This window comes from Chlorocebus sabaeus, chromosome 1 (genome assembly GCF_047675955.1).
Source record: "Chlorocebus sabaeus isolate Y175 chromosome 1, mChlSab1.0.hap1, whole genome shotgun sequence".
In the NCBI taxonomy this organism is placed as follows: Eukaryota; Metazoa; Chordata; class Mammalia; order Primates; family Cercopithecidae; genus Chlorocebus; species Chlorocebus sabaeus.
Genome location: NC_132904.1, coordinates 114046174 through 114065825, shown reverse-complemented (window position 1 = coordinate 114065825; position 19652 = coordinate 114046174). Strand labels below are relative to the sequence as shown.

At 54.5% G+C, this 19652-nt stretch overlaps 2 protein-coding genes and 1 long non-coding RNA gene across 11 annotated transcripts in view; 2 read left to right on the top strand and 1 right to left on the bottom strand.

Moving 5' to 3' along the window:
• FXYD6 (FXYD domain containing ion transport regulator 6) overlaps nt 1-1876 on the top strand; it is a 39213-nt gene extending 37337 nt beyond the window's left edge. For both annotated transcript variants that reach the window (XM_008021029.3, XM_008021027.3), the window contains exon 8: nt 572-1876. The gene's annotated coding sequence lies outside the window, so the exon portion shown is untranslated. The remainder of the gene's footprint in view (nt 1-571) is intronic.
• On the bottom strand, nt 1847-18152 carry LOC103248565 (uncharacterized). 6 transcript variants are annotated; one of them, XR_503366.3, is made up of 6 exons: nt 17971-18152; nt 10730-10828; nt 9365-9470; nt 4455-8906; nt 4076-4350; nt 1847-2587 (listed from the first exon to the last, which is right to left on the bottom strand). It is a non-coding gene; the product is annotated as an uncharacterized lncRNA (long non-coding RNA). The 6 variants fall into 6 exon arrangements; XR_012094670.1 differs by lacking the exon at nt 9365-9470 and having other exon boundaries at nt 4455-4575; nt 4795-8906; XR_012094668.1 differs by having other exon boundaries at nt 9365-10828.
• FXYD2 (FXYD domain containing ion transport regulator 2) lies at nt 10823-18529 on the top strand. 3 transcript variants are annotated; one of them, XM_038005149.2, is made up of 6 exons: nt 13890-14150; nt 16064-16102; nt 16301-16375; nt 17797-17833; nt 17996-18026; nt 18159-18529. In XM_038005149.2, exons 1-5 carry the CDS (start codon nt 14114-14116, stop codon nt 18018-18020), a joined length of 213 nt encoding a protein of 70 aa, XP_037861077.1. In that variant the 5' UTR covers nt 13890-14113; the 3' UTR covers nt 18021-18026; nt 18159-18529. The 3 variants fall into 3 exon arrangements, with proteins under 3 accessions (XP_008019215.3, XP_037861077.1, XP_008019216.1); XM_008021025.3 differs by having other exon boundaries at nt 13920-14138; XM_008021024.3 differs by lacking the exons at nt 17797-17833; nt 17996-18026; nt 18159-18529 and having other exon boundaries at nt 10823-14138; nt 16064-17790.
• Nucleotides 18530-19652: the final 1123 nt, after the last annotated feature.

Genomic DNA, 19652 nt, shown 5'->3' with positions numbered 1-19652 from the left:
TAACAGTGCAGTGCCTGTGCAGCATTTAAATTCTTTCCTAAGTGCTTTTGCATCTTCATAGCAGCCCATGATGGGCAGAGCTCATTACTCCCGTCTTCTGGATGGGGCTCTCGAAGGCAAGTGATCACCCTAAGTGTGAATGGACGAAGATCCTGACCTAGGAGGCAGGTGCCCTTCCTGGTAGCTTGGGGTCCTGTCTATTTCATCACAGACTGAGAATCTATGGGAAGGTTCAGAGGAGGCAGCCTGGAAATGAAATGTCTTTTCGTTTTTTTTCAAACTAGTTCTTTCTCAGAAACCTTTTATCCTAAGGCTCAGGACTGTGAGCAACCACTGGGGAGGCCCTGGGTTTAACAATTTCCTTTCTGTGTCTGCCAGGCTCCAGCCCACCTGGGAGAGGCTTCCTCTGAGGTTCACCCCTCCCCTGTGTCTTCGTCTCCTTTCTCTGTGTCTCAGAAAGGCTGTCATACCAGGAAGTTCAGTGGGCAAGTGCTCAAGGAAGGAAGAGAAGCAGATAAGGATACCAGAGGCGAGCTAAAGTGTTTTTAATTTAAATTCTCCTCCTCCTCAGCCTCTGGAACCTGAAGGTGGCTGCTTGAACCTTTGGATGCAAATGTCGATGCTTAAGAAAACCGGCCACTTCAGCAACAGCCCTTTCCCCAGGAGAAGCCAAGAACTTGTGTGTCCCCCGCCCTCCTATCCCCTCTAACACCATTCCTCCACCTGATGATGCAACTAACACTTGCCTCCCCTCTGCAGCCTGCGGTCCTGCCCACCTCCTGTGATGTGTCTGTGTGTATGTGTGTGAGTGTGTGTGTTTGCTGACTGGTCTTCGTGGCTACTTGTTCGTGGACGGTATTGTGTTTGTTAGTGAACTGTGGACTTGCTTTCCCGGGCAGGGGCTGAGCCACATGGCCATCTGCTCCTCCCTGCCCCCGTAGCCCTCCATCACCTCCTGCTTCTAGGAGGCTGCTTGTTCCCCGAGACCAGCCCCCTCCCCTGATTTAGGGAAGCGTAGGGTAAGAGCATGGGCAGTGGTCTTCAATTGTCTTGGGACCTGGGAAGGTTTGCAGCACTTTGTCATCATTCTTCATGGACTCCTTTCACTCATTTAACAAAAACCTTGCTTCCTTATCCCACCCGACCCCAGTCTGAAGGTCTCTTAGCAATTGGAGATACAAAGCAAGAAGCTGGTGAGCCCAGCATTGACTTCAGGCAGGCTATGTCCTTCCATGGTCAATTTCTTCCCTGGGGCTTCCACAAGGAGTCCCCATCTGCCCTGCCCCTTCACAGAGCCCCCGGAGATTCCAGGCCCAGGGCTTCTACTCTGCCCCTGGGGAATGTGTCCCCTGCATATCTTCTCAGCAATAACCCCATGGGCTCTGGGACCCTACCCCTTCCAACCTTCCCTGCTTCTGAGACTTCAATCTACAGCTCAGCTCAGCTCATCCAGACGCAGACTCCAGTCCCTGCCGTTGGGTCTCTGGCAGGCAATAGCTGAAGGACTCCTGTTCCGTTGGGGCCAGCACATTGGGATGGGTGGAGGGAGAGTAGAGGCCTTTGCTTCTCTGCCCACGTCCCCTTAGATGGGCAGCAGAGGCAACTGGCGCATCCTTCGCTCTGCCTGTTGGCAGTCAGAGCGGCGAGCGAGGTGGGTTGGAGACTCGGCAGGCTCCGTGCAGCCCTTGGGAACAGTGAGAGGTTGAAGATCATAACAAGAGTGGGAACTCAACCCAGATCTCACCCCTCCTGTCCTCTGTGTTCCCGTGGAAACCAACCAAACCGTGCGCTGTGACCCATTGCTGTTCTCTGTATCGTGATCTATCCGCTCAACAACGACAGAAAAAAGGAATAAAATATCCTTTATTTCCTAGTGGCTCAGAGGTGCTTTCCTTTCTGTGAAAGAACTTGAGTGTTTGTAGGGCCTGTGGAACTTAAAGGGCCAGAGGGAGTCTGTCCGTGGTCAGAGGGAGGAAGCAAGGACTGGAGAGCCAGCCAGGTAGGCACAGAGCCCTTCAGCGGCTGTCACTGTTGCCTCCTCCTCGCTTCTCTTCCCTCCCTTTCCTTTTCTTCCTTCACTTTCCTCCTCTCCTGCTCAATCCTTCCTCCCCACACCTTCCCACCCTTTCTCTTCCTCCCTCCCTCTCTCCCACCTTCCCAGGCCACTGGGCTCAAGCCACATCCCATAGCAGGACCTGTACATTGCACACCATCTTGGAGCAAAAAAGGGAGTCACAATGGCTTCTCCAAGTACTCAGTGGCCTGGAGTAAAACATCGTAACATTTCTCTTTGGTCAGTTCTGGGGCCACTACCTAAGGACTTGAAAAGGAAGCCGGGGGTGGTGACTCACACCTGTAATTCCAGCAACTTGAGAGCCTGAAGCAGGAGCATTGCTTGAGGCCAGGAGTTCAAGACCAGCTGTGCAACATGGTGAAATCTTAGCTGGGCATGGTGGCGCACACCTGTGGTCACAGCTGCTCGGCAGGCTGAGGCAGGAGGATTGCTTGAGCCCTGGAGTTCCAGGCTGCAGTGAACCATGATTGCACCATTGCACTCCAGCCTAGGCAACAGAATGAGACTTTGTCTCTAAAAAGAAAAAAGGAAGGAAGGGATCAAGGGAGTGACAGGGTGAGTGACGTGCATTATGAAATACTCCTTCCTCTATGGAGCCTTCCTGGGTGTTAGGTAGAATTGAATCCCTTCCTTTTTTTTTTTTTTTTTGAGATAGAGTTTTGCTTTTGTCACCCAGGCTGGAGTACAGTGGCGTGGTTTCGGCTCACTGCAACCTCTGCCTTCTGGGTTCAAGCGATTCTCCTGCCTCAGCCTCCTGAGCAGCTGGGATTACAGGTGCCCTCCACCGCACCCAGCTAATTTTTATATTTTTAGTAGAGATGGGGTTTCATCGTGTTGGCCAGGCTGGTCTCGAACTCTTAGCCTCAAGTGATCCACCTGCCTCGGCCTCCCAAAGTGTTGGGATTACAGGCGTGAGCCACCACACCCAGCTGAATCCCTTTCTTGTGCCCCAATCACACTTGTTTGCTGCCTTTATATTCACACTTCATACTTGGCATTCAGACTGTAGAGACCAGGCAGGTAATGCCAATATGTGAATATGCTGGGGAGACGATAGGGCATGGTGCCTGCTGTCACCTACAGTGTCCTTCCAAAGACATTCTGACTCAACTTTCTAAAAAGCACTGTTGGCTGAACAAACACAGATGCGGGCAGATTCTGCATGGAGGTTGCCCGTATGCAGCTTCTGCCTCTAGTGTTTTGTGTCTTTATTGATACAAGTCCTGGAGGGCAAGGACTGTGCCTGCTCTACAGAAGCCTGGAACATCTTAGGGTCTCAAGAAAAGAATCAACCCCTGGAATGTCTTAATGTCTTCCATCTTGAAGCCAGCACTTAAGGAGTGGAACCCTCCGGGCCCACCTCCTTCCAGCCCCACCTTCTAAGACCCCAGTGAACCTGGCACCTGAAGCTATAGCAGGAGACAGAATTCAGTGCTCCTTGGGGTTTTGATGGGCCTAGGAACCACCACCTTCCCTGCCCAGTGGCCACACAGGCCCTGAGTCCGCCTGGATTCTGCAAGGTGTTTAGAACCGAAGAACTGCACAGATCAGCTTGTTCGGTGCCTTCTCTACGTGTGCTCTTGCTTCTGCCTTCAGTCCCCCAGGCCTTTGGAAAGACTCAGGCTTATGGTGGAGCTCAAGCTCAACCTGTCAACCCAGTGATCATGGTGATTAAAAAATATCTGGTCACAGCTAGACCTGGTAAATGAGCTTATTGTTCAGGAACACTTGTGATACATCAGGGAATTGGCAGGCCTTGCAGCAATTTCAGAGCAAGGCCAGACTGAGACCCTTAGAGTTCCCAGGCAGGCAAAGCACTGTGTGTGCTGCCCCCATACATTGTTAAAAACAGAACATTACACTTCAGCATAGGAATAAGGAAGTCCAAGGAGGGGGTTCTCATTTTTCTCATAATAATTAAGAGTAAGGAATGATGGTCAGCATCTTTAGCACATCACCTACAAATGGTTCTCCTTACTTTGCCAGCCTCTAAGCACTCACTTAGTTTTCCTTCTGGTAATCCAGCTGTGTTCTGAGATCAGTCAGAGGTACAATAGTGGCTGGTCCAGTTGGGGGTGGAGAAGCTAGGACTTGACCCCAGGCTGTCTGTCCACAGCGCTTGACAGCACATGGCCTCGCCTCCTTCAGAAAGCAGATGCTTGCATGAAGGGACAGTGATCAGATGGCTCCCAAGACTGCACCTGGAGCATGGCTGTCCCTTAAAGACGAACTAGCTGGACCGTGCTCCAAGAAGCCTCCTGTGGGAGTTGAATGGTCTGGAAACAAGACACATGAAGAACAATCGAAGAAATGATGGTCAAAATAGTAATAATTAAAAAAAAAAAAAAACAAGAGCAGCTGACGTTTATGGAACACTTACTATGTGTTTGTCTGCGGACTTCACACAGATCAACTGGATCAGAGCTCAGAGTGCTATACATCTCCGTGAGGAGGACCAGGTGTGTCCACTCAACCTCCAGGCATGTGGCACTGGTTTGTAGCTGCGATTTGGTTTAACGAGGCAAATGTAGCTTGACTGTATAGGAAGGACAGCTGCCATACTGTGTCATTTCCCAGAAGAGAATCCCGAGTTCCCTGGTCTCAGTGACCTCAGATGTCCCACACGTTTTGCCTCCCAGTGACTCCCTCCACCCCCCGCCCCCCACCTTTCCATTTCGAAGACCTCCATGTCTCTGCATGGAGGTTTTTGCGTTACTTACCCCTACAGTAGGAATAGGTGTCAGTCTGCCTTCTGGGACCCCAGGTGCTGTGGCCCTCCTACCTCTCTGGGTTTTTTGTTTTTTTGTTTTTGCAAGATGTAGATTAGAACTTGTCCAATTGTTCTTGGAAGAGAGTCAGAGGCAGAGTGCAAGCTGTAGGGAGCGGTGTGAGGGGAGTGCCAGGCGAAGCGCACTCCAAGGTCACTGGACTGTTGGCCCCTTCCTCTGGGAGGAGGGCCTTACCCTGCCTGGATTCATGGGCTTGGCGGGGTAGCTGGGCAAAGCAGGGGTGGGAGAGCACTCCAGCTCTGTCTGGTTCACCCCACCTTGCTCCTGGCTGCTCTGCCTCACCCTGGGCCCAGCGAGAGAAAGGTCAGGTGTGTTTGCCTGAGCCAGGGGAGGAGTTTTGGGAAAACCTGTCTCCAGGCCACAGAGAAGGAATGGCCACCTCTCTCCATTAGTGTGATTCATTGCTGTCACAGCTGAGCTCCAGGGGGGCAGACTCAGCCGGCCCAAGCCAACCAGCTGTTGATTTGATGGGGCCAGCCCAGCCCCGGGCCTGGTTGCACAACAGTGGAGCACCTGCCAAGGCAATGATGGCAGAGCAGGTGATGCTGTGATCACATGTCCTGAAGGACCTGGGTGGCAGTGACTGGTGGGGAGGGGCCCCCCTGCACTGTCCAGAAGAACAGATTCCTACCTCTGAGCCAGGCTGGAGGAAGTCTGGTGGAGCCTGAGGCTCAGAACATCCCCGAGGTCCCCTCTGCTCTAACTGTGTGAGCTTGGAAAGACCCCAGCCTCTCTGTCAGTTTCCTTTTCTGAATAATCAAGTCCTTCCTAGCTTTGGGGTAAGCTGGGCCTCCTGCTAGCTGTGTAACCCTGGAAAAGCCACTTAAGCTTCAGTTTCATCACCTATAAAATAAATGCATCAAAATCTTTTCTGTTATCTCACAGGGTCAAAGTGATACAATGGACATCGAAGCACCGTGACAATTCTCCATGTAGCTATTATGCTATTAATGTTGGCATTACTATCCGTTTCCTTGTCTCATTCTCTGATGGCCGGGTTTCTCTTGTCTCTGTTAGACTTGGGTTCACTTTCTGACCCGTTTGCAGACCACCTGCGGTGTCCTCTGTAAGATGGGCATCGCACAGCCTGCCTGGCTGAATTGTTGGGAGGCTCTAAGCAGCAATTTGGAACCATCGAGACCCTGGAATAGGTGGAATTGCTGCCAAGTGTGGAGAGTGAGCACGAGGCTCAGTGCAGGTACAAACATTTAACAGCTTACCCGACCTGAGGCCTCAAGGAGGCCAGGGACTTCGCAATCGGTGCTATAAATGAAGAGAATGGTGACACAACCACATGCCAGCCATTCAAGCCATGTCAGTGGCATCCGGAAGGTCGTGGAGGGAAGGAAAGAGTAGCCAGGGGTGGGCTTGCTCCGCGAGGTCTTCCCGGAGGCGGCGAGCCTCAAGCTGCTTTTCAGAGGTGAGGGGGAGTTTGGTTACCGGGAGGAGAAAACTAAGAAAAGCTGGAGAGAAATGGGCTCTGTGGTAGTTCAAGCCTGGACGAGAGTTCTGAGAACAGTCAAGAATGCATTTCTCTCCAGGGTATTCACTGTGGGAGAGGTGGGTCAAATGGGTTTGCCCTTGTCACCAGCTGGTGACCTTGACTCTTAGAGTACATTGCCCTTTGGCAGTTCTCAGAACCTCTGTGCACCATGGCTCAGGCCATCTTGAAGCCAACACTTAAGGAATGGACCCTCTGGGGCCCACCTCCTTCCAGCCCTGCCTTATAAGACCCCAGTGACCTGGCACCTGCAACCACAGCAAGAGACAGGAGCCAGCGTTCCTCAGGATTCAGGACCTCTGAGTGGCACGAATGGGGCCTGGGAACTGCTGCTTTCCCTGCCCAGTGGCCACACAGGTTATGCAGCTGAGGACTGACTTGGGCTGGGGATCATGGCTTCCTAGGTCTTCTGGCTTCTGCTTCATTGCAGCCCCTTTCCAGCTGCAAGTCAACACCAGGAGGAACTGACTTGGGGACCTGGAGTTCAAGGCTGTAAACTCCCACAAAGGCCAGAGCCGGCGGAGCTGGAGAGCCCCATTTTGGGAAGCTGGTGGTGAGGGCCTCTGCCTTTGATCGCCAGGGAGACAGAGGTCAGCTGAATTCCAGCCTATTTCCTCCCTGCCCCACCAACCCCGCAATGACCACCCCAAATGACTGCCTTGAGATTTAGGAGTCAGGAGACAAAAGGGAGGCCTGCTTGGGGGAGACAGGGGAGACCGAGGCCTCGCCACTGAGGGCACTGTCTCATCAGCTGTGACAGTGCTGACGCATCCAGGAGTGGGCGCTGCCTCTCCTTACCTCCCAACATCGCCCAGAGCTCTGGGTCTTGGAGAAAACAGGAGAGCACAGCTGGATGCTCCGTCTCCAGCCTGGAACCATCAGACAAAGGAGGTTTCTTGGTTTTGTGTGGAGACGAAAGGGAGGCTGGAGATGCAGGGTGAGTGGTGACCAGCAGGGATCATGCCAGGGCAGGGTGCTCCCAGGAGCCTGCTTTAGAGATCACTCCAACTGGGGACTGAGCCAAGGGAAAGGATTGCCGTGAGTGTTCTTGTCTCCTGGGGAGACCAGTTCAGAGTAAGGAAAACACAGCCATCATTTTTTCTCTGGCCAAAAGCTCGACCTACCTTGTCTCTGTTCCCACAACAATCCTGCAAGGTAGGTGTTATTACCCCATTTTCCAGGTGGAGAAGACCCAGAGGGGTGCCCTTGCCCAGGGTCAGGCAGTCCTCAGCAAAGTCTCAGGATGAAAGGGGATTTGTGTATGGGTGTGTCTGGCCCTCAGGGTGCCTTGCCTGGAGATGTCTATGAGGAGAGACCCTCCTGAGCTGAGCTGCTCTCAGGACCATGGGCCCCAGGTGGAAGGGCCTCGACCTCTCTGCAGGAGAGCAGGTGTCTCAGAGAGGCGCTCTCTGTCCCAGTGCCAGCTACGATCCATGACCTGAGCTAGCTGGGGGAGAACAGGAAGGAAGTCTGAGAAGGACTTAAACGTGAGTGAAGCGAGAGGGGTGGGACCTGCTTGACTTAACAAATGCCTGGGTTTCCCCCAAACAACAAACAGGACAATTTCTGAAAATTGTTGCCGGACTGGAGAAGGAAGGGGAGGTTAAGGAAGAGGAGAGGGGGTGGGGATGGGGTGCAAGAGGAGTGAGAGAGAACCCTCTGAGAGGGACTCTGGGGGAGCTGTCAGCAAGGTGGGGGTTGCTGCCTCTGTGAGGGCAAATCGGGTCTTGTGACTCCTCACAGGACAGGCGACAGCATGGAAGGAGGCTGCCTGAGAAAAGTCCTGTGTCTGCCTGCAGCATGGGAGAAATGATTTCACCTCTGTCCTGTCCCCATTTTTGCCTGATTTTTGCCTGGGACTGATTCATTCACTTTATAAAACTGGGTCCCACGATGTGCTGTTCCAGGCATGGGGAAATGAAGAAACAAACAAAAATCCTTGCTCTTCTGGTGCTTAGATTTTAGTTGGCAGAGGGACAAACAAGATAAGGGAAACACATACCTTAGGTAAGAACAAGTGCCACAGAGGAAAAGCCAGGCTGAGACGGTGGGTGTGAACATTTTATACAGAGATGCCCAGAATCGGGGCTTTGGAGAAAGCCCTGAAGCCAGTGTGCGCTGAGCAGGAAGCCCTGTGGAGGCTGAGCATATAGGAAGCAGGAACAGCCCGTGTGGAGGTCCTGGAGGGTGAGGGGTGTCAAGAAGGCCGGCATGGCTGGAGCAGAGAGCAGGGCAGGGAGGTCAGGGACTAGCTCAGAGGTGCCTGGAGCCAGATTAAGAAAGGCTTTTTGGCTGGGTGTGGTGGCTTACGCCTGTGGGGGATCACCTGAGGTCAGGAGTTCGAGACCAGCCAACATGGCGAAAACCGGTCTCTACTAAAAATAAAAAATACAAAAATTACTGGGCTTGGTGGCGGCTCCTGTAATCCCAGCTACTTGGGAGGCTGAGGCAGAAGAATCGCTTGAACCCGGAAGGCAAAGGTTGCAGCCAACTGAGATCACGCCGTTGCACTCGAGCCTGGGCAACAAGAGCAAAACTCCGTCTAAGAAAAAAAAAAAAAGAAAAAAAAAAGAAGGACTTCTTTCTGGACACAGACAGATTTTGGCGTATCATCTGAGCCCTCTCTGAGGATTTTGAGCAAGAGAGGGAGCCACTTGTAAAGGGAGGGGTTTGAATGGGATGGCCTTAGTGTCCTTTCTAGTCGGGCCCTCAATCACACGGGCTCTTGAGATAGAAATGCCTTCCTTCGCAACACTGGGGGCGGGCAGGGAGTGTGTACTGGCAGGGTGGGTGGGGGGGGATTTGGCTGAGAGCTCCACTTTTCTGAACCACTTAGAATATGTTTGGACCAGGTACCTCTAAGTCTTACCCAGCCTCGAGGTTTGTAAACTTCTCTATCCCCAGCTCGGGGAATTTCCACTGGGCTGCTCTGGGCTGAGGGGGCAGGTTTCCACTTGGGAGCATGGGACAGGCCCGCCTGCCAGCCGAGCTCTTACCTACCCCAGGGCAGGGCTGGCGTTGCCTCCAGGGTGGTCTGGAGGAAAAGGTGCAGAGAGCCTGGAGTCAGGGCTGTGCTCAGGGACCCCAGCGCCGATCTCAGCCCATCCTGATAAGAAATAGCACCTCTCTAGACCTCCTGGTCTCCATTTCAGCCCTGTGAGGGCTCCCTGGGATGTCATGAGTCCTCCCCTCAGGACAGGGAGTGTTGCAAAGGAGGGACAGAGAGGCAGGAGCCACAGTGACCAGGGCCCGGTCAGAGGCTGGGGCCAGAGCCAGCCCCTCCCAACCCTGCTTCTCTGTGTCCACGTTGGGGTGGCCGTGCCAGGGCGGCCACAGGAACCTAAGGGAGACCCTGTGGTCCCAAGTCAGCCACACAGAGACTGCTCACTGCAGCTTAGCTGTGGGCAAGGCCTTGGTGGCCGAGGAACAGAGACTGCCTGGGCAGCGTAGTGGGCTTCCCTGCGTGGTGGGACACCCTGCCTAGTGGGCTGCTGTGCCTGGTGGGGCTCCCTGCGGCTCCCTGCTGGCTCCTGGATCTGACCCTGCCCTAGGCCCAGCAGTGTTGTCTTCTGGCCATTCCCCTCTGACACCAACCAGCAGCCCCCAGAGCCTCATTAGGCAGCTGGTGTCTCCAGCTGAGCCCTCTGAGGTGTGAGAGGTGGGCCTGACATCACAGCCGGGGTGAGCCACTGCGGGCTGAGTGAGCCACTGTGGGCTGAGTGAGGGGTCTCAGCTGCGGAAAGGGCAGGCCACAGGAGCAGCCCCCATCACAGCTCCGGCTCCCAGCCCCGCAGCTGCTCCCCATTCTCTGCCAACGACCAGAACGACACAGGAAGCTGGGACCGGTGCCTTAGGTCCCAGGACAGGGTCCTGGAAACCATTCCCACTCCCCCGAGAGGCTGCAGCTGGGCCTCCCAGTCTCAGGGGACGCCTAGCTATAGACTGGGTCTTGGGCAGGATACATCCAGGCAACGGCCCAGCTGGGCTGGAGGACGGAAGTGCAGCGGAGTAACGTTCAGGGGACCCATCCAATGTCCCTGAAGGTCTCCCTCAGCTGCCACCAGCCCAGGGACCTGGGGAAGACTGGGTTCCTTGATTCCTCCTGGCTCCTGTACCCTTTTCAGGCACCCTGGGCTGGCTGCGGCATGGACCCTCTCGAGGGAGAGGGCCGGGGCTGGGGCTGTGGTTGGCTCTGCTGCATCTGACGGCCTCTCCATCTCCAGGTGCCAGGTGGAGGTCAGAGAATCTCCCCTGGCTTTCACGTGGATCCCTTGCCCCAACCTGCCCCAGCAAGTGGGCACGAGGTAAGGGCTCCCTTGCCAGCCCCTCCTCCCTGCCTGTGTCTCTTCCTGTTTGTGGGCTCACCTGAGGTGCGAAGGGAGGGAGTGCCACTCTCCATCCAGGCCCCGGGCAAGCGGCACCTCCCTGCTCTCCTGCACTCCTGGAGACAGCCAGCAGCTCCTGCTATGGACAGGTGGTACCTGGGTGAGTCCTCTGAACCCCATTCCTCCTCCCTGCTCAGGCTCTGACACAGGTGCCAGCCCCGTCCCTTTCAAGTGCACCCACAAGCTCCTCAGAAGCGCAGGAAAGGCAGAAGGGAAGAGAGGCAGAATGTTCAAAAGAGAGCATCTCCATACGGAGTCGCGGGCCTGCTGTGAAACGTGGCAGAGCATCTCTGAGCTGCGAGGGCCGGGAAGGCAGCTTGTCCAACCACCTCATTTACTTGTCTGTCCATCCGTCCTTCAGAGATGCAGGAACTCAGAAGCCAGACTGCTGGCTTCAAATCTTGGTTCCCCTACTTTCTGGCCATCTGACCTCAGGCAAGTTATTTAACTTTTCTGGGCCTCAGTTTCTTCCTCTGTGAAATGGGGTGATAATCATGCCTTCCTACCTTGTAAGAGTCATTGTGATGACTAAAGAATTAATTTCTGGCCGGGTGCAGTGGCTCATGCCTATAATCCCAGCACTTTGGGAAGCCTAGGCAGGAGGATCATCTGAGGTCAGGAGTTCGAGACCAGCCTGACCAACACGGTGAAACCCCGTCTCTACTAAAAATACAAAATTAGCTGGGCATGGTGGTGCATGCCTGTAATCCCAGCTACTCAGGAGACTGAGGCAGGAGAGTCACTTGAACCAGGGAGGCGGAGGTTGCAGTGAGTCAAGATCACGCCATTGCACTCCAGCCTGGGCGACAATAGCGAAACTCTGTCTCAAAAAAAAAAAAAAAATATTAATTTCTGTAAAGCGTTTGAAACGGTGCCTTGCACACAGAGTTTAAAAATGCAACTAGCTTTCAACTATTGTTTCCTATTCATCTCTCTATTGATCAATCTATCATCCATATCTACCTACCTATCTACCTACCTATCTATCTATCTATCTATCTATCTATCTATCTATCCATCTATCCGTCTATAGGTGCCTCCCCAGGAACCTCCTCCCTCTGCAGCGGGAGCCCTTCCATCCACACTGCAGCTCTGCTTGTGACCAGGGTAAATATTACCTGGCACTGTTAATGTTTAATGCCCCCACCTCATCCCCAGCCACCCCGCCAAGGAGCAAAGACAGCAGGAAGAGGCAAGAGGAGACAGTCCATTTGGAAATGACTGGGTTGTCAACAGATAGCTAGATAGACAGATAGATAGACAGATAGATAGATAGATAGATAGAGAGATAGATGAATTTATTTAACTTCCCACTTATTTTTACACTCTTATTATTCCCGAAAGAATCCACGGAGGCTTACAAACATAGACAAAACACAGTAAGATGACACAATCCTGCATAGTAAAGGGAGCATGCTTGTCTTGTGTGGAGACGGCAGTAGCTTTGGTAGCACACCTTCGAGGGTCTGGGCTTTCTACCTCCGGTTTGCCATTAACTGTGTGTTTCAGGTAAGTCCCTTCACCTTCCTGCCCTCGGTTTTTCTGGTGTACCCAGTGGGGATCATGACCCTGCCCTGGCCACCTCCAGGGACTATTGTGGAAAGCAAAGGAGCAGCCTCAGTTTCTTTATCTGTGAAACGGCGCTAGCAGGAATTAAGTGATGCAGTGCCTGCCAAGAACCTGGCACATGGTCCATCTTCCCCAAACGCTGGCTCTGCTGGGATGTTTGCACAAATATATATTCCTTGGCTCTGGAAGCAGAAGAAAGCTGCACACCTGATCCTCAGGGTCATGACATTCTCTCCAGCTCACTCATTCATGCCCATTTTCATTGGAGAGTGGCTGGCTTTTCCATGTCCCACAGCAAACATTTGCCAAAAGCTAATGCCTGTTATTTCTTCAATTGGCACACATGTAACAGTAATAATGATGCCATTCACTGTGTGCCAGGCCCCGGGATACGCTCTTTGCATGCATTATCTCACTTCCCCTCACAACCACCTTAGGAGCTGGGTACTGGGCCCATTTTACAGATGGGGAGACTGAGGCAGAGAGAGGTGAAGTAATTGACTGAGACCATACTATTAGCAAGTGAGAGGGCCAGGGTGTGAACTCAAGTGCCAAGCCCTGCCCCAGGATTCCTAGATAGAGTGGCTCCCTTCAGGAGGGCTCAAGCAGCCCTGGTGGCTGCTGGCCTCTGACCTTGGCTGTTTGGTGGGCATTGGGCTTCAGCCTCCTCTGGAGGCCAATTCAATGGACTAGAACTTAACGAGGATTCCACAGTACCCACGACTACCCAGCACAGGAGTCCCGGGGTGAAGGAAGTCACAGTGGAGTGGGGAGGCTGCCTGCGAGGTGTGGAAAGCAGCTGCCTCCTGCAGCAGGAGGCCTGACTGTCATTCTCCACTTCCCCCACACTGGCTGTGTGACCCTGGGCAAGGCCCCCACCTCTCTGAGCCTTAGACACCTGCCTCATCAGTAAAACGGGAAACATAAAGCTTAAGGAGATAACAATGAGGAAAGTGCTTGGTAAACCATAAAAGCAGGGATTCTCCCTGCGATGAAAGTCTTGCCCCGTCCTTAAGGATCCTGCGTGCGCCGTGGTAAACTGGCAAGGAAACAATCCGAGAGCCAGGTGAAATGGTGGTAGGAGGAAGTGCTGGGGCGGCAGGGAAGGAGAAATTAGTTGGTGATGACTGGAGCCCTTCTGACTGAGGTGTGACCTGCAGGGTGCACGTTGATGGATGAGTAGGAAGACAGATGAAGCGCCCTTCTGGAGGATCTACTGCTGGTGGGCTTTGGGGGTGCTCCAGGGATGTGGTGGGGGAGCAGTGGGCCAGGCTCCTAGGGACCACTGCAGGAAAGCCTCCAGCGCCACATAAGGAACAGCAGCTGCAGCAGTGGCATCCATGGTGGCTGGTGCGGTGGGCCCTGCCTGGGCTGGGGGCCCTGTGGGACCCCTGACACTGCCCCCGGAAGCTCCCAAGTACAGTGTACACTGAAGACACTGTGCAACTTCCACTTTCCTGTTCCCACCGCCCCAGCTGTGGCTTCCCCAGCTGGCAGAGCAGCACCACCGCTGACCCATCCCAGCCCTTCTCTTTGGAAATTTCCTTTGGGAGGGTTTAGAAACTCAGCCAGCTCCTCCCTGCCCCTGCCTCCCCACGCACCTCCTCACCCTGCAGCAGGAGCCCCTCCATCCACACTGCAGCTTTTCTTGTGACCAGGGTAAATATTACCTGGCACTGTTAATGTTTAATGCCCCCGCCTCGTCCCCGGCCACCCCGCGGAGGCAGCCAGACACTCTCCAAAAAGCAGAGACAGCAGGAAGAGGGGAGTAGAGACAGCCCATTCAGCTGGGGAAATGACTGGGTCGTCGATGGACGGTGGTGAGTGTGCTGGTGTGTGTGCCCAGGCGTGTGTGACGCTGGGTGGCTCTGACTGGCCTGCCATCAGCTGGACTCTACTCTTCCCTCTTCTGCCACCTCAGCCTTCCAGAGTACCCAGCCCCTCTTCCTGTCGGCTTCCTCTCTAAGAAAATTTGCAACTTAAAAGAGGACCCTGTTTTAACCCCAAAGAAAGATAACTTGAGTGGCAGAACAGCAGCAGATAGAAGATGTAGGGCTGAGCGTCCCTCCTCGGCCTCCTGGCACACACCCGCCCTGAGTTCAATGCATCTTGCTAGACCATCTGAACTTGGGCAGGAGGCAGACGGGGTCCATCTGGCTGGGGAAGGAGCAGGCCCCTCTGGTCAGCCTTCCTAGGCTGGATTTGGGGTGAGAGCCCCCCAAGTTCAAGTCACCCTCCTCAAAGGCTTCCTGTCACAAGAACTGACTCAGGCCTGGAAACCAAGAGGGGCGCTTGCTGACAGAGGTGGGTTTTGAGCCAGATGCAGAAAGGGGAGGCTGCTGGGCAGAGAGGGTCTCGGCAAGTGGTTCAGGGCCAGGTGACCATGGAGGAGGAGGTTTCCTGGGGTGTGTGGGGAAGCCTTGACTTGGGTCTAGCTGTTGCTCTGACACTTTAATCCACATATGATCTTGAACAAGGCCTGAACCTAATCTGGGAAGACAGTGCAGACGGCCTTCTGTGTGGGACCTGGGTCCCTCATGGTCTCCCTGAGCACCCAGCACCTCAGGCCCGTCAGGATGGGCACTGACTCTTCCTGGCCCGCCCTTTCCTGGCCCAGGGACTGGCTGCTGGGGACAGCTGGGCTTGCCAGACCCTGAGTCTCACCACTGCCCAGGGGCACAGTTTGCCACAGCCTGGAAGGTGCTGACTTGCGCATTCCTTCCTCCTGGGCTCTACTTCCCTGGTGCAAGAAGGGGCTCCAGCAGGGCAGGAAAGTAGTGGCCCTCAGCTGTGGCAGAAGCGTCCCGGCCAGGCCACCTTCTGGCTGTGCGGGGTAAGTGTACTCGGTTGCAGGGCACCACAGTGAGACCTGCCTGCTGAGCAGCTCCAAATCCGGGGGAGGCCACTGGAGGCAGGGGCAGGACCTTGCCTCTGATGGGCTCCTTCCCTCCCGTCATTGAGAGGCGGCAGAGCAAAGGGCTTATGCACCTCCATTCTCAGCCCCCTGCTGCCTGGGTTCAAACCCCAGCTCGACTCCTGACTCGCTGTATAACTGTGGGGGAATTACTTCTCTGTACTTCCATCCTCTTGTGGATTACACCAGAATAACATTGACACCTCATAAGGTTGCTATAATGGTTAGATGAGTTACGCTCTTGTTAGCTTTTGCCCGGTGCCTGACCAGCACTATATATTAATGTTTCTTAACTAGATCTGCTTCCCCTGAGGATGGTAACGTAGGAAAGGAGGTCCGTCTCAGCTATCATTAGGACTTTGGACAAGTCTACACATTGGGCTCAGCTTCCTCCTTCTGTCTGATAAACTTTAAGGTTCTGTTTTATTTATTCATGCATTTCACAAATACCTGCTAAGCACCTGATAGCCAAATGGTCCTGCGGAGAGAGGCCTCTGGGAGTCTAATGGGAGAGGCCTCTCCTGGCCTTTTCTACCATGGTAGGAATCAAGGAGCAGGAGATCGTCTCCCTTCCGGAATGGTCAGAGGCCTCCCAGACAGCACGGATCTCCCTCTGAGACTCGGTATCTGGGCCCCGGTTGATTGTGTCTGAAGCCACCTAGAGCAGAAGCCTGCTGGCAATGGTTTTAGCAATCCTCCGTTCCCAGCCTCCCCTCGCCCGCTTGGACCCTCAGGGGTCCTCTGGGAAGGGAAGGACAGGGAATTCCAGCTGTTCCTGTGGCTGGCCCACCATTGGTGACTCCTCTCATCCCACCTCTGGCTCTCTCCTAGGCGGCAGCCCCAAAGGGGAAGTGGACCCGTTCTACTATGGTAAGCCTGGGCCCCTGTTCACTCTTCCTGAGCCCTCAGGACCCCTCCCACCAAGCAGCAGCCTCTCCCAGTCCCAGGTCCATGCTCTGTGCCCCTTATCTCCCCCCGTGACCACGGGCTGCTGTGGGCGGGCTGCGGGGAGAGATGGCTGCTGGGAGAGACCACCCATCCCACTCTTCTTGCCCTCTCTTTCCCGAGACTATGAGACTGTCCGCAATGGGGGCCTGATCTTCGCCGGGCTGGCCTTCGTCGTGGGACTCCTCATCCTCCTCAGTAAGTGGGGTAGCCTCCAGGGAAGGGGTGCTGGCCGGGGTACGTCTATTCTCAAGGCTGCTGAGCAGGCTGGCTTTCTGGAGTCCCCAAGGAAGGGGTGAGCCTCCCCACCACGCACACCCCCTGCAGGATGTGGGAACAGGTGCCCGGTGGGGTGCCAGGCCCTGGGAGCACAGTGTGAGTTTCCCGCTTGCTCAAATGCACCCTCCAGTGGGCCCAGAAGGAGCCTTGGAGGTGAGAGTGAACCTGCGGGGTAACTGGAGGACCAAGCAGGGGGACTAGGCCCCCTGCTGCTAACCATGGTCCCAAACTCATCCGTTAAATAGGGATGATCCCACCTGCCTCACAAGACGAGGGCTAGCATCCAAATACACAGCAGTCAGAACAGCGCTCTAAGAATGGTCCAGTGCAGACTCGGAGTGTTCTGGGGGAGACAAGGAGACTTACATATCCTCAAGCCCCGAGGGGCACACAGCAGGAGCTTAATAACTGCACATTGACTTGTTTTGGTCCAACCCAAAGAAAAACACACAGAAAACACAACCCATGGAAAGAAGATACAGCAAGCACACCTGTGGGCTCTGGAATTCTATGCACTTGTGCCACTGCACCCCACCCGAAGGCTTGGACACAGTCCTGTGGGTCTCCCCACTTTCCCATGTTGCCCATGGCAGCTCCCGGAGGGGGGTGCGGGGTGGTGGCTGAGCACATAGGCACAGGAGGCAAGTGGCCTAAGCAAGGGGCTCTGCTTTGGACTTGCTGCCATCCTTCTCCAGGTGTTTACTGGGCAACTCTGCTGGGGGCACCATGATGGCCCAGTCTCTGCTGCTGCTCTTGATATGCCAACAGCCCACCATGGATCTGCTCCAGTAAACATTTGCTGACTGACTGACTTAGGTTCTTGAATGCCTGTGATTCAGCCTTACATAAAAAGAAAGAAGGCTGGGCATGGTGGCTCATGCCTGTAATGCCGGCATATTAGGAGGCCAAGGCAAGAGGATCTCCTGAGACCAGGAGTTTAAGACCAGCCTGGTCAATACAGTGAGATCCGATCTATAAAAAAAATTTTTTTTTTAAAATCAGCTGGGCATGGTAGCATGTGCCTATAGTCCCAACTACTTGGGAGGCTGAGGCAAGAGGATTGCTTGAGCCCAGGAGTTTGAGGCTGCAGTGAGCTATGCACCACTGCACTCCAGCCTGGGTGACAGAGTAAGACCCCGTCTCAAAAAATAAAATAAAATAAAATAAAATAAAATAAAATAAAATAAAATAAAATGAGACAGTCAAACGTGGCCTCCAAGACTGACCCTGCAGTCTTGACTGGCAGGAGGGAGGCAGGAGAGACTGGAAGAATTTTGAGTCTTCCAGGGTCTCCTTGGAAAACGAGTCCATGGAAACAAATCTCCTTTTCTCTTTTCAAGGCAGAAGATTCCGCTGTGGGGCCAATAAGAAGCGCAGGTGAGCGCTGCCCGGGATGACTGATGAGGGGCTCCGGGCTGGGGAAGAGGGGTGGGCTGAGGATTTTGTCTCTGCCACTGTGGAGGGGTCCCCAGCCTCAGGGATCCCTAGACCCACCCCTCCCCCGGTCCTCTCACCTGTTGCTTTTCCTTCCCCCACCAGGCAAATCACTGAAGATGAGCTGTAACAGCAGGTATGCTAGGAGGGCCAGGGAAGGTGGCAGGAGGGGAGGGCAGGCTTGGGAGCAACCGGGAAGAATTCTGGCTCCTGGACTGGGTAGGGGAGAATTGTAGGGTCATCCACACATCAGCCAGGTGTGTTTCAGATGATTGCCAAGGGCCTGGCGTGCAGTGTGTGCCACAGGAGATCACAGAGGAGCCCTGGAGAAAAGTGAGATTGACAAGGAGGAAATAAAACCCCAACCTCTGCTGCAACCCGCCCAGCCCCAACCTGCCTTTGTCTTCTCAGCCTCGGCAGTGCCACCCACTGCACTGGGGCCAGCTGGGAAGCCAGGCCCTGCCTCTGGTACCTCCCCTTCTTCCCTGGGCTGTAGATCTTTGTCCCCGTCACTGCCAGCGCTTGAGCAGAAGGAAGCTCCAGACTCAATGTGACCCCCAGGTGGTGTCACCACCTCCTGCCCCTTGCCACCTCATGCTCATAATAAAGTTAGCGTCAGAGACCGCTGCTTCTCTCGCCTGCCTGCCTATCTGCCTCCTCTGTCACCACCAGCCTCTCCAAGTTCAAGTACAAATACAGCTGGGTCTCATTTGTTTTTTCAAGTAATTGCTCAGGCACCTGTCTGCCTGTAAAAGCAAGAAGTTCAGTGTTGTCATCTGTAGGCCACTCCTTGTACCCCCTGAACTGGCAGGAGCCCTGGGGACAGAGGCCTCCGCCTGACTTTTATGCACCTGGGATGTCTGAAAGGCCCAGGGCGTCAAAGCCACGGCCCTGTTGGATACCTATTAGGCCTCTGCCCCAGGCGCCAGGCGCTGCTGCTGGGATCCTGGAAGCAACCCTGCCTAGGAGTTGCTGCGGAGAGGCCCCAGGCTACCAAGATGAGCCTGTGTGTGGTCACATTCCTGTGCTCTGCCATCTTCCACATGTACACCCCTGGGCCAGGGTGGGTGGGTCCGAGGGGCCTGGTGCTGGGCCTCCGCACATGTTCTGAAGGAGCCAGCCCTCTTCCCAGCCCCCTCTTGGTACTGAGTTCAGGCCACCTCTTTCCACTCTTGGGGCCACCTATTTGGAGGCTTGGTTAATTCCAGGGCCTGGGGCCAGGGAACAGATGGTGAGAGTGAGACCATCGACACACTTGCTCTAGTCCCCGTCCATGCAGGCAGGGACCCACCTAGGGCAGCCTCAGCCTGAGATGCTGCCAGGTCGCTCTGCCCACCAGTGCCCAACTCCTAATGCCCATGTCCCCTTTGCTATGAGTCCAAGGCTGAGGTCATGGAGGGAGGCCTCTGGGAGCTTCTGCACTCAGGAAGGAGCCCACCTTTCCTCTCCCTCCCTTCACTCAGAGGCCTCTAAGGCTGGAGGGATTGTGGGATTCTGGCACCACCTAGCGTCTGGCTTCCTCATCTGGGCCTGCAAGCTTTTGAGGGAGGGGAGGGGAGAACTGGCAGGAGAACCAAGCTACTGGAGCAGGAAATGAACAGGGCATGTTTGGGGACCAGAGGCAGGATGGATCCCGCTCCACCTGGGAATTAAGCTGTTTGTCTTAATCCACTTCCCCCAGTCCCTGATAACTACCAACTCTCCTAAAAACACAGAAGGCTTGAGCAGGGAAGGGTCCTTAGAGAGCAAAACACACCATCTT